The 12,573-nt window shown below is 51.6% G+C and overlaps 2 protein-coding genes across 2 annotated transcripts; one reads left to right on the top strand and one right to left on the bottom strand.

The window, feature by feature from the left end:
• The first annotated feature begins 2,532 nt into the window (after positions 1-2,532).
• On the top strand, positions 2,533-5,562 carry GLMP (glycosylated lysosomal membrane protein). Its single transcript, XM_058539447.1, has 6 exons — positions 2,533-2,687; positions 3,194-3,451; positions 3,652-3,852; positions 3,980-4,198; positions 4,681-4,940; positions 5,055-5,562. Exons 1-6 carry the CDS (start codon positions 2,568-2,570, stop codon positions 5,218-5,220), a joined length of 1,224 nt encoding a protein of 407 aa, XP_058395430.1. The 5' UTR covers positions 2,533-2,567; the 3' UTR covers positions 5,221-5,562.
• Positions 5,563-5,796: 234 nt separating this feature from the next.
• On the bottom strand, positions 5,797-11,657 carry TMEM79 (transmembrane protein 79). Its single transcript, XM_058539449.1, has 4 exons — positions 11,533-11,657; positions 9,970-10,772; positions 9,481-9,694; positions 5,797-6,845 (listed from the first exon to the last, which is right to left on the bottom strand). The coding sequence occupies exons 2-4, from the start codon at positions 10,727-10,729 to the stop codon at positions 6,632-6,634; spliced, it is 1,188 nt and encodes a 395-aa protein (XP_058395432.1). The 5' UTR covers positions 10,730-10,772; positions 11,533-11,657; the 3' UTR covers positions 5,797-6,631.
• Between the last annotated feature and the right edge of the window lie 916 nt (positions 11,658-12,573).

Genomic DNA, 12,573 nt, shown 5'->3' with positions numbered 1-12,573 from the left:
TTTACATGCAGTGTTAATAATTCCCTCAGAGCTTTAAGACGTTAGAGAAGGATAATGGGTTAATTCTCAAATAAGTGAGTAAAAGCTCTTGAAGAAATAGTGCTTGTAAGATCTGAGAAATTGTGGATGGAGGAAGCAAGTCACGCCCTGTGGATTCTTGCCTCCCATTTGTTCCTTCCTCTTCTAGGTCCATTCTGGTTGCAGCTCTAATGGTTAAGCACTTGGATGATTGTACACAGTAGTCTTCCCTGCTGTCATCAGTGCCTTTTTTCTTTAAGCACCTGCAATGTCTCCTGAACCTGTGGAAATCCCTTCTAGCCTGTTAGATCAACCTGTACTCGCCAGTCTAGCTTTCAAAGCCCCTTTGTGCTGTCCAAAGCCTAAATTTACCATAGTGATTAAAGGCTACTCAAGCCAGTTTTTCTAGTGCCTTGCATGAACTCTAATCACAAAATCGAGTGATTCCATGAGCACGGTTTTGCCACCTCCTTGACTTTTCTCATGCTCCCACTGTCAAACTCCTCGATTCAGTGAAATTCTGTTTTTCCCCCCATCAAGCAGTATTTTTGGGGTGAGGAAGCTTGAATTACTGGCTACTTAAACTCTCAGTACGCAGCCAAGACTCTTGTTTTTATTCTCTCTTATCAGGTCCCAGAGTTGATACCTCAGAGGATACAAGTACTTTTTTGTGTGTGTGTGTGAGGAGATCAGCCCTGTGCTAACATCTGCCAATCCTCCTCTTTTTTTGCTGAGGAGGAGGCTGGCCCTGGGCTACATCTGTGCCCATCTCCCTCCACTTTATATGGGAGGCCGCCACAGCATGGCTTGCCAGGCAGTGCATCGGTGCGTGCCCGGGATCGGAACCGGCAAACCCCAGGCCGCTGCAGCAGAGCGCGTACACTTAACCGCTTGCGCCACCGGGCCGGCCCCCCACAAGTACTTTTTTTCTCAAGAAAAATGAAAGTTTGAGGAAACTTGAGTTCATCCTAGAGTAGCCATTTGGGAAAAAAATGAAATTGGTTCTCTACTTCATTCATTACAGCAAAATTACTTCTAGGCAGGTTTAAATAAAAGAAAGTGAAACCAGGGTCCGGGCTGGTGGTGCAGTGGTTAAGTGTGCATGCTTCACTTCAGCGGCTCAGGGTTCGCAGGTTTGGATCCCCGGTGCGCACTGACGCACCTGTTATCAAGCCATGCTGTGCCAGCATGTAAAGTAGAGGAAGAGGAGCATGGATGTTAGCCCAGGGCCAATCTTCCTCAGCAAAAAAAAAAAAGGATTGGCATCGGATGTTAGCTCAGGGCTGGTCTTCCTCACACACAAAAAAAGTGAAACCAAATGACTGTAGAACATGAAGAAACGCTTAACCATATTCATAAGGAAATGAAAATTAAGTTTGGTAAACACTTGCAAGCTTGTGGGGAAATGGGCCCTCAAACACATGGTGTGAGTGTCAACTGATAAACCTCATATAGAGGACAATTTGACCTGGATATTTATCTTCTGGATTTGGTTACAAATATGTATGAAATGCTGTAGGTACAGGGATATTCCTCTCAGCGTTGTTTGCCATAGCAAAATGTTGGAAACTATCAAAGTTCCTGCTAAGTATATCCATGGAACATCTTCCTGCATTGAAATACTTCTGTGAAGGATGAGACAGCTCCAAGTGCATTAATCGAGAACAGTCCTCAATATGCAAGTGAAAAGGCAAACTGCAGAACAGTGTTTAGATGCCATTGTATGGTATTACATATATGTGTATATACGTATTATATGTATTATGTAATATGTGTGTATATGTGTATTATATATATTCTTGAGTATGCATAGAATATCCTTGGAAGGATACATAAGAAACTGGTAATAGTGGTTGTCTCAGGGAAGGACCCAGGTTGCTGGGGAATAGGGGTGATGCCCTTTGGTGCCTTATGAATTTTGTACCATATGCATTTATTATTAGTCAAAATAATGTTAAGATTAAGCAAAAAAAACCCAAGAACAACAAAATGCATTCATTCAGCCAGGCATGAACTCCCCTTTTTGACAAATATATATATTGCTCTCATATCCTATCTTCTGTGGTATCTTTTCTCCACAATAAAATTGTGAGCTCTTCCAGGACAAGAACCTGCATACCTGGAGGCTCAATAAATATTAATAATTGACAAAAAGAACCCTGTGGGGTGCACTATCTCCCCCATGGAATTCCTTCAAATTTCTTTCTGTGCCTTCCCTACCACAGAGTCATTTTATTAGGATCCCATTTGGATCTTGAATCCAGAGATAATGCCCACTTACAGATAACTGTTCAGTGGGACCGGTTGGATAGGAGAGATGGAAGTATGTCCGCGTATGTATCTAGTGTGGGATGTCTTGCTTGCCAGCCCAGTTGGAGATGACGAACTCCTAACCTTTTCTGATTTTCTTCTCTCTCAAGCCTAAATCTGAGTTAAGGGAGGAGGTCTCTTTAAGAACTGGTGTGATGGCCCCGCCCTTTAAAGAGATCAGCTGAATCAGTGAGTCACATGACTCCAGTGTCTCTTCCGCCCTCTCAAGTTGGGGCTGCATGTGCGGCTGTGAGGAGCCCCGCTGGGGTTCCGGGCATTGTGCCCCCGGCCCCATGCTCCTCCTGAGTCTACTTCTGTCTGCAGCCCCATTTGGCCTGCTGGGGGAGGAGACCCGCCAGGTGAGAGGCTAGAATAGATATTTCAGGAAAAGTTACCCTTACAGGGTGGTTTGAATCTAGGGCAGCCAATGTTGAGGGGGGTAGGGAGTGGCTGCCTAAAGAAGACTTCTTCAGTCGGGGTGGGGAGCAGCCATGGGTCATGGGACAGAATTGTGGAGTAGAGCGAATGTGAGGGCTTCCTGTCTCCCGGTGAAGTCTGGACCCTGGCTCAGCCCTAAGTGACCCAGATCCAGGCAAGCGTTGGATTTTTTTTTCCTCTCAGCCCCGTGCCCTGATTTCTCCTCCAAGGTCAGGGCAGTTCTGGCTCTACCCACCTCTCCTCCACCCCACCTCTGCCCCTTACACCAGGATTCCCTTAGCTCCCACACACATTCTCTTGCCTAGGCCCCCAAGGTCCCACCCTTTCCCCATCACGTCCCAAGCCCTCTCTCCCTCACTGCAAGCTTCTTTGCTCTGTGTCTCTCCCTGATCCTGTTCCCTTGATCCTCCACTACTTCATGTTCTAGGTGTCTCTGGAGGTCATCCCTGACCGGCTGGGCCCTCCCAAGAACCTGCTTCATGTTCGGGCAGTGGGTACCAACTCTACGCTGCACTATGTGTGGAGCAGCCTGGGGCCTCCAGCAGTGCTGCTGGTGGCCACCAACACCCCCCACAGCACCCTGAGTGTCAACTGGAGCCGCCTACTCTCCCCTGAGCGTGATGGAGGCCTGATGGTGCTCCCCAAGGACAGCATCCAGTTTTCTTCTGCCCTTGTGTTTACCAGGGTGAGGAGGGTGGGGGAGAACCAGGTGGAAGAATGCAGAGGAGAGGGTTCATCTGAATTAGAGGGAGGAACTGAAGACGGGGGGTGAGTGAAGCAGAGGCAGGCATGAGCGCCTGGGGGTGGGCCAGTGAGTGGGGGGTGGTGATTCAGGAGAAAGCTGGACTCTGGCAAGCCCAGTCCCACCCCACCCCTACCCGCCAGCTGTTTGAGTTTGACAGCACCAACACATCTGATGCAGCAGCAAAGCCTCCAGGAAAACCGTATCCTCCATATTCCTTGGCCAATTTCTCCTGGAACAACATCGCTGATTCATTGGATCCTGCCACCCTGAGTGCTACATTTCAAGGTCACCCCATTCACGACCCCACCAAGGCTTTTGCCAATGGCAGCCTGGCCTTCAGGGTAAGGGTATGGGGAATCAGAAGAACTCAAAAGACTGGTTTATGAGGGTGGGATTTAATGATGGGGGTGGCCTCCAAGCACAGGCATTCACCTGCTTCCCATACCTCCCATGCCTACTCCGTCCTAGGTGCAGGCCTTCTCCAGATCCGGCCGGCCAGCCCAACCTCCTCGCCTCCTGCACACAGCGGACACCTGCCAGCTAGAGGTGGCCCTGGTTGGGGCCTCTCCCCAGGGTAACCGCTCCCTATTTGGGCTGGAGGTAGCCACCTTGGGCCAGGGCCCTGACTGCCCATCAGTGCAGGAGCAGCACTCCATCGATGATGAATATGCACCTGCTGTCTTCCAGGTCAGGCTTCCAGCGGAGAGGCAGATGGGTGGGGGAATGTTGGGGGACCCCGTTAGAACCTCAGAAAATCATTAACCCATTTACCATTTAGCAACACTTTATTCAGCTCCTTTAAGTGCTGGGCACTGTGCTAATGAATTTGGCCCAGACTCTGCCCTCAATGAGAAGACAGACAGAAGGCAGTTCAGTGTGACTAGTGCTCTGACAAGTGGGATCTGCAAGGGCCTGGGGGCTCAAAGGAGGGAGCTGAGTGCAGGCTTGCAGAGTGTCCGGGCTGGAAAAGGATGCAGTGCTCATCCGGTTCAACTCCCATTTCTACAGAGGAGAGATTGAGGCCCTAATGCAAATAGCCTGTGAGTTCTAGAACCAGGCCTAGGACTCAGGCTGACTAGTGACAGATGGAGGCTGGGAAAGGGTAGGGGAACAGAGTGGTCAGGCACAGGTTGGTCCTCCTCACTCTGCCTGTTTGCCTTTCTCCCCAGTTGAACCAGCTGTTATGGGGCTCCCTCCCATCAGGCTTCGTGCAGTGGCGACCAGTGGCTTTCTCCCAGAAACAGAGGGGCCGGGAATCAGCCCTGCCCTGCCAAGCTTCACCTCTTTACCCCCTCACCTTGGCGTACCTTCTCCCCCAGTCACCCATTGTCCAAGCCTTCTTCGGGTCCCAGAACAACTTCTGTGCCTTCAATCTGACATTTGGGGCTTCCACAGGCCCTGGCTACTGGGACCAACACTACCTCAGCTGGTGAGAGTTAGGGCCTGGGCAAAGGCTTTGGGAGGTTGAAGTGGAGGAGGGCTGGGCCTCTCAGTCTTCCCTCCTAATCCTGCTTACCTCTCTTTCTCACTCTGCTTGCTCTAGGTCGATGCTCCTGGGTGTGGGCACCCCTCCAGTAGATGCCTTGTCCCCATTAGTCCTAGGCATCATGGCAGTGACTCTGGGTGCTCCAGGGCTCATGCTGCTGGCAGGAGGCCTGTATCTGCTGCTGGGCCACAAGCGGTATTCAGAATACCACCCCATAAATTGAGGCCCATTCTCTAGAGGGAAGGACATCACTGGACCTGCCTTGCTGGTCTAAAGGTTTGAGGGTCAGTGTTCCCGGCCAGCTGCTCCCTTCTCCCACCTTGCTTTTCTCCAGAACCGCGGAGACAAGCCTCAACTTCCTGGGGACCCCCCAGGTGGAGCTTCCTTCATATTCTGGGGAGGGACCAAGGACAGGGTCATTGCTGGAGGGATGGTCCCCTTGGTGTTGCCTCCTGCCCCTCCACCCCCCATTTCCCTTGAATGGGACTCATAGGCCTTAATGAGAGGCCTTATGACTGGTTGGTTGCCCTGGAGCATGAAATAGACTTATTTTTTTTCCACAGGGCTTGTCTCTCAGTGTGTGAGTGTTGTTGGGCTGGTTCCAGGGAATGAGAGGGCTAAGAGGTGGGCATGGAAGGCCCCATTTCCTCACCAGGCCTAGTTCTCTCCTTTGCAGTGGGACCAGGCCCCAGCAGCCACTCTCCATCATATAGATCTGGGAGGTTTCTGATGCAGTCTGACTCAAACCAGGAAGGGACTCTTGAGACTGGGGGGCAAAGATGCAGGAAGAGCCGAGGAAGACTGGTAGTCATTTATTGTTACACACACACACACACACACTCACATGGGGTTCACGTCAGCCACTATGCCTTCTAACCACCCAGCCACCACATGCATGGACGTCCCCACACACACACAAAAACATACACACACACACCCCCATGGGAGGCAGGTTTCCCTGTCCACTCCTCTTCCCATGGGAGAGGCATGACTTCTGGGCAGTTTGGAAGTGGGAAGTTACAGGGACCTAAATTGGTTGGAAGGGAAGAGGCTGTTAGCAGCTCTGGGCTGGGGCAGCTGTAACCATCTTAACTGAGGCTAAAGGGCCTATGAGGTCCAGTCGTGGAGGGCCCTGAACCCAAGCCCCCAGGAAGGTTTTCACCAAGTGTGAAAGTTCTATTTGATCTGATGCCCACCCTCTCTCTTTAGGCGTGGGCAGTACTTCCAGTCTCCTTGAGGCCCTCTACTTAGACAATGAGCACAGAAATGGTCCAAGTTTTGGCTGTGACTCTGCCTGCTGCCTCACAGGAGGCTGGAGAGTGGAGCAGATTCCAGCAGTGGTGGGCCCTACTGGCAGTGCTGGGGGGCTGCTCAGGAAGGAATCATGTCTCTGCTCCTGGTCCTGGCCCCGTGCCCTCAGCATCCTTATGGGACATGGCTGCCCTCTTCTTTCCCTGCAAGAAAATGGTCTAAGTGCCCCCCTCACGACTATCTCCCCTCCAAAGGTGAAGGGCAGCGCCGACTGGGGGAGAGGAGGGGACAGTCCCTGCTCTGATTGGATAGGATCCCTGTTGGGCAGTAGTGAGGTTTGTCCCACTGAGAATCCGGGGCAGGGGGCAAGAGGCTGGAGTGGCTCAGCCCCAGGGGCGGGGCCTGTAGTCCGAAGCTGAGCGGGCGTGGTCGGGGTAGTCCAGGCGGCTCTCGGCGGCAGTGAGCATGCGCTCCGGCTCCACCACGAACATGTAGTAGAGGTTCCACACCAGCATGGACAGCAGGGGCAGGAACGTCAGGCCATAGCCAAAGCCTCGGAAGGAGCGGCCCACAGCGAAGGTCAACCAGTATATCAGCCTAGGGGGGGCAAGAAAGAGGTCGGGCTACCTTTGAGGGAAGCAGCCAACTGGCAATAGGCTGATGGTGGGGAGAACAGAGAGCTAAGGGAGGGGCTGGTGGGTACTGCCCAGGCTTCCAAAAACAGCCAATGCTCATGCACTTATCATGTGCCAGGCACGGTGCTAATTACTTTAGGGGCACTATTTAATTTAGACCTCCCCATATCTCTATGTGGTGAGTATATTATTCCCCTCTTTTATTTGTTTATTTTTAAAATTTTAATTAAAATTTTTTGAGTAGGCAATATATATTCATATGTTTCAAAATTCAAAGGTATTGATGAGTATAGTAAAATGTCTTCCCCCCTTACTGATTCTCAGCCACCCTCTTCTCTTCCTTCACCTCCACCTCCACTCCACTCCCACCCTAGGCATCCAGTATTATGGTTTCTTGTGCATCAAGTGATGTTTTATGCATATGTGAGCAAAAAGATTTGTGTTTTCCTTTTCCCCCTTTTGTGAAGTATGGTAGCATGTTGATTTTTTTTTTCCACCTAATATATCTTGGAGATTACTGTATATGAGTATATAAACAGCCTCATTCTTTTATAGCTGCAGTACATTCCATTGTATTTATTGCCTCTTTTGCAGGTGAAGAAACTAAGATTCCAAAGGGATTAAGTAAGACTGGTCCAAGGTCACACATCTGGGGAATAGTAAAACTGTGATTTGAACCCAAGCCTGTTCACCACCCCCTCCCTGCCATTTTAGATGGGCAGAGGGAAAGAAGAGTAAGGAAGCAAGGGCTTGAAGCCCAGAGGGATGGATCAGCCACAATCAAATCTCCTCTCTTAGAAGATCCACTAAAATATACATCTCCCTGTGGGGGAGCACAGCAGCTTTCTCTTAATATCTGAAGGACCTTATTATAAAGGTGACAGGCCTCTTCTTTTTAGCTGTGAAATGGAGGGAAGAGTAACAACTGCTTCTCTACTGCTCCAGGAAGCAGCAGGCATAATAATAGTAACAGTTCACATTTAGTGAACCCTTCCCAAGTACCAGACTGTTTTAAGCACTCTACATGAATTAGCTCATTTAAGTCCATTTTCTAGACGATGAAACAGACATGAAATGCTTAAGTAACTTGCCTATGGTAGAGAAGAAAGGACCCTGGATGACAGAGGGAAGGGACCTGGATTCTAGTCTGCCACTGCTGCTGACTGACCTGAGCAACCCTTCTCCCCCGATCTGTTGTGATTTCTTCCCTGTAAAATGGGTAAGATGGACCAGACAATCACTGAGTCTTCCTTTAGCTCCCTGATGATTCGTACTACTTAAGCCAACTTCTATCTGAGACCAGCATTCCCCGAGAGGGAGATGCGAGGTTGAGTTACATGAGCCGGAATATATTTATCTTGGGAAACATCTACTGGCAGAAAATGCAGGGCTGCATGATGGTCAGGAGGCTGGTGGGACAGATGACCACTAGACTACAATCAGAAGTGACAGGAAGACAGATTTTAGTTCAACAGGAAGAATGTTTTAGCAGTTAAACTACCTGGAATCCTATATCGAAAGTAACAAAAGGAAATGTATTAGGGAAAAAATGGAAAGACCTGCATTTGACTTCAGAAACTCAAAGGTGCCTTCTGGGGTAACAGTAGTTCACTTAAAAACACCCCTAAGGATTTCAAGTGACTGTAAATTCTAAACGAAAGGAGAGTAATGAGGCTGCCATGAGAGCTAATGTGGCCTCGGTTTGTATGAACAGAAGGACAATACCCTTGACCAGGGTCCCGCCACCGCCCCCCCCTTTGACAAGCAGGAGAATTTCCTTCCTAAAGGAATGGACCCAGGACAGTAAAGAGACCAGGGTCACTTAGCAAAGTAAACACTAGGGGAGCAGTGTGTTGGAGTAGGGGAATTGAGAGCTGTTGTCAAATATCTGCATTTGTCCTAGGCATTTCCAGAGGACAGAGTCAGGGCAGCAGGGTTGTTTTTGTTTGTTTTTTTGGGGTTTTTTTTGGTGAGGAAGATTGGCCCTGAGCTAACATCTGTGCCCATCTTCCTCTATTTTGTATGTAGGACGCTGCCACAGCATGGCTTGATGAGCAGTGTGTAGGTCCGCGCCCAGGATCCAAACCCATGAACCCTGGGCCGCCGAAGCAGAGCGTGTGAACTTAACCACTACCCCACTGGGCTGGCCCGAAGTGCAGCAGTCTTTAGCACAATATAAAGAAGAACTTTCTAATAATTAAGACCTTTGAAAAATGAAACAGAGTGCCTTATAAAGAATTGAGCACTTGGTCACCGGGGGTGTTCAACTAGAGGCTAATGGCCACCTGACCAGAGTGCCACAGAGGAGTGGCTGCAATGAGGGGAGGTTGGTCGACATGACACCTGAAAGCCCTTGCAGTTCTAGGTTGGTATATGTATCTCTGAAATCAACTTCCCTTGGGAAGACATGTGACTGATCACCTGCTACCAGGTGAGGTAAGGTGCAAGGCAGAAAGTGGACTCAGCTCTCCAGGGTACACATTTGGGCTATTGCAGAATCCAGAAAGTTCCCTGTCTCTGGCCCTCCAGATATTCAGATGCCTGGGTCCCTCTAGCATCATCACCTCCCCTGTGCCCCACCCCCAGCCCCAACTCACCGGGAGATGGCAAAGAGACCGGTGAGCAGAGGAAGCAGTTTGAGGGTATCTTGGGGCAGGTAGGTGGAAAGCACGGCCAGATTGAAGAAGTAGAGGATGAAGAGCTGGACCGACTGGGCCACATACTGCCGGTGGATCTCCACCTCCCGCCGTGGCTCCCCAAAGGGCCGTAGGGCAGAAAAGCACAACAGGCTCAGCCCATACACCAGGAGCCCTGGGTGGGGTTGGAGAACACATAAGTCAGAACAGGAGCAGTAGGCAGGAAGCTGGGGGCAGAATTCGTAATGGAAAGCTCATGGGCATGCGCCCTACACAGTGGGGCTGAGGTGATCCTGGAGGGAGATGGGCACACAGGGTGGCAGGGTGTGGGAGGCCCTGAGGGGGCTGGGCTGAGTGAAGGGAAACTCTCCTGCTCCCCAAGCCAGGCAGGCCCTGACCTCAAGTCCAGTTCCCAGACAGCCCCTTCCTTCTCACAGGGCCCAGGCTCACCCAGTATGATGGGGAAGGTGGCAAAGACCCCACAGCGCAGCGTGTAGACGAGGCGGGAACTCATGGTAGGCAGCCGTGGGGCATCGAAGGGCAGGAAGGCATATGCCCCGTACAGCAGGCAGGGGAAGAGGATGAGGGCAGCTCCCACTGAGGCCACGGCCCTCAGCCCCTCTCGGCCCCCACAGCTCCCACAGCCCCCACAGGAGCGGCTAGGTGGCCTCACCACTGCTTCGGCCCACTTGCACTCAGAGGGCTCAGGGTGGGTGGCCCGGGTGGGCAGGAAGGTCCGGCGGTGCTCACCCTCGCCTGCCTCACAGCGCACGACGAGGTCCTCCTGGGGCCTCCGCTCAATGCACTGTAGGTCAATGGGCACGAAGGCCCGGGCTGCCTTCTCAGGAAGCAGGTTGACATCATCTTCAGGCAACTCCTCTAGCTTGGTGGGTGGCTCTGACTCAAGGGGCTCAGGCTCAATATCCCGCCAGCCAGGGGGATCCGGGAACGGGGCACTGGGCGGGGGGCCAGTCCCCCAGGGCAAGGTGGCAGCCTCACTTACTGTGCTGTCTAGACCATCCTCAGTCCCCTCTCTGGCTGTGGGAGACCCAGCTGAAGACCCTACTCTGGAGGACTCAGCTCCGGGGGACTCAGCCCCACCTTCCCCCTCTGGCTGCCGGCCATTGGGGACCAAGGCCTGGGGTGGGCTTTTCTCTGGGGCCTCAGGCCTCTTCACTTCCAGCAGGGCCAGGGTCTCGGGTTCTGTCATCCTGGGGCCTCACTTCTGGGGTCTACCGTGAGGTCACGTCACCCTGGAGAGAGCAGAGGAAAGCTCTGTCAGAAGCTCCTGTCCTCTAGCCCTTAGGACGGGTTGATAGAACTGGAACTCTCCAGGGCAGCTGGCCTCATGGGCTTTAGCCCCTTCTGGGACCTTAGAGAGAACATGGTATGCAGGAAGGTGTTGAAACAGAGGGAGGCGGAGGGAAGTGAGCAGCTGAAATGGAGGCACCCTTTCGACATCAAATGCCATCCAGCAGAGGGTGAGTCAAGGGGCACAGGCCCTGGCAGCTGTGGCCTCAGCCAGCCCCCACCCACGCTTTCTATCCCCCTCCACCAAAACCCCTGGGGTCATGGCCACCCTAATGCAGGAATGGGAGGAAGAGAAGATGTCTAGAATTTTGCCAAGAGCTTCCTTCCCACTAAGGATCTTGTGGACAGAGAAGCTGCCCCTTCACCTTCAAACCTCCCCTTCTCCCTGCAGTTCCCTGCTTGGAACTCTCCTGGCAAATGATACCAATGATTTGCCAACAAATCTGTCCCAAAGAGCTGGCAGTAGCAGTGTACCCTGTTCTTTTCTTCTCCAATCTGGGTACTTGGTCAGTTTCCAAAGTCCTCACTAGCCCACCTCCTCCATCCCCGGAGGGCCTGGGTCTGTCCATTTTGACTTCTAGGTCTAATCACGGCTTTTTCCCATGCTGCCTCTCCTGTTTTCTCCCCTCCCTGCCATCCTCCATCTCACTGCTTCTGGATGGGGTTGATTCCCCTCCCACCACCTCCTCAAGAGCCTCCTACCTCTTGCCGCTTGGACCCATGACACCCTCTTATTTTCCATCTGGAGAGAGGCAGTGGGTCCCCAGTGTCCGGGAAGAAGCTGCCTAGCTCCCTGCTGGCACTGCAAGTGTTCCTCTCGGTGTCCCTCCTTTACCTGTGTCTCCAAACCTGTCTGACCAGAGCAGGTGGGGCCCAGATTAAAGGGGCAGGGCCCGCCCTGCTGAATCGGCCGACAGAAAAAGCATTAGAGGAGTCATCCTTTCTGAAAGGGGGGGGGGGGCGGAATGTGCAGTTGGGCACAGAGGTAAATGTGTGTTCTAGGTACATGGGATGTGCAGGAGGTTCCAGCTCAGGAAAGAGAGGGGGAAGAGTGGGTTTATGGATCCAAGGGTGTGTGGAGTAGGTTGAGATACCCAGAAAAGAGGTGAAATTTCTACACTTATTTGTTCACCTATTATTAGCTAGGCTCTATTCTAGGCACACAAGAGAGAACAAGATGACAGGCAAGGTCTCTGCCCTTAAGGAGCTTGTTCTATTGGGGTAACAGATAATAAAGAAGCCTAGCAGCTAAAGAAGACAATTTCAGTAGGGAAAACCTCTTTGCCAAGGTGACATTTGAGCTGAGATCTGATGAGAAATCAGGAGTATGAGTGTTCCAGGCAGAGGAACAGCAAATGAAAGGCCAACGAGTGGGAAAGACTTAGGCTATGTCAGGAACAAAAAGAAGGTTGGTGGCTGGAATCAGGAGCATAGTGGTGGTGGTGGTATTTATGTTCCCATTACAGCATGTACACAGGCCCCCCCAAACACCTTGCCTTTTAGCTTAGGTTTAAGGTTAAGAAAGCAATAGGAATCCAAGGTGATCTTTCCAATGGGAGGACCAGGGGGCAGATACGTGAGGGAGTGACTTCTCATTCCTGTGGGACCTTATCTCTCAAGTCATTTAAGCTTTGTGAGGGCCCAGATGGTGTCTGGATTGCTCATCTCTGTGTCTCCAGAACCCAGCATCGTGGCTGGAAGACAGCAGGTGTTCAATAAATGTTTGCTGGACTGGTGAGAGAT

Source organism: Diceros bicornis, chromosome 4 (genome assembly GCF_020826845.1).
Source record: "Diceros bicornis minor isolate mBicDic1 chromosome 4, mDicBic1.mat.cur, whole genome shotgun sequence".
NCBI lineage: Eukaryota > Metazoa > Chordata > Mammalia > Perissodactyla > Rhinocerotidae > Diceros > Diceros bicornis.
The sequence above is the reverse complement of the archived record's forward strand: the minus strand, read 5'-3'. Positions and strand labels throughout refer to the sequence as shown.

Coding starts and splice junctions, on each gene's coding strand:
- GLMP (XM_058539447.1), top strand. CDS start 2,568: ATGTGCGGCTGTGAGGAGCCCCGCTGGGGTTCCGGGCATTGTGCCCCC. Junction 3,853..3,979: donor ATGGCAGCCTGGCCTTCAGG/GTAAGGGTATGG, acceptor ACTCCGTCCTAG/GTGCAGGCCTTCTCCAGATC. Junction 4,199..4,680: donor ATGCACCTGCTGTCTTCCAG/GTCAGGCTTCCA, acceptor CTTTCTCCCCAG/TTGAACCAGCTGTTATGGGG.
- TMEM79 (XM_058539449.1), bottom strand. CDS start 10,729: ATGACAGAACCCGAGACCCTGGCCCTGCTGGAAGTGAAGAGGCCTGAG. Junction 9,695..9,969: donor CACCTTCCCCATCATACTGG/GTGAGCCTGGGC, acceptor AACCCCACCCAG/GGCTCCTGGTGTATGGGCTG. Junction 6,846..9,480: donor GGTCTCTTTGCCATCTCCCG/GTGAGTTGGGGC, acceptor TGCCCCCCCTAG/GCTGATATACTGGTTGACCT.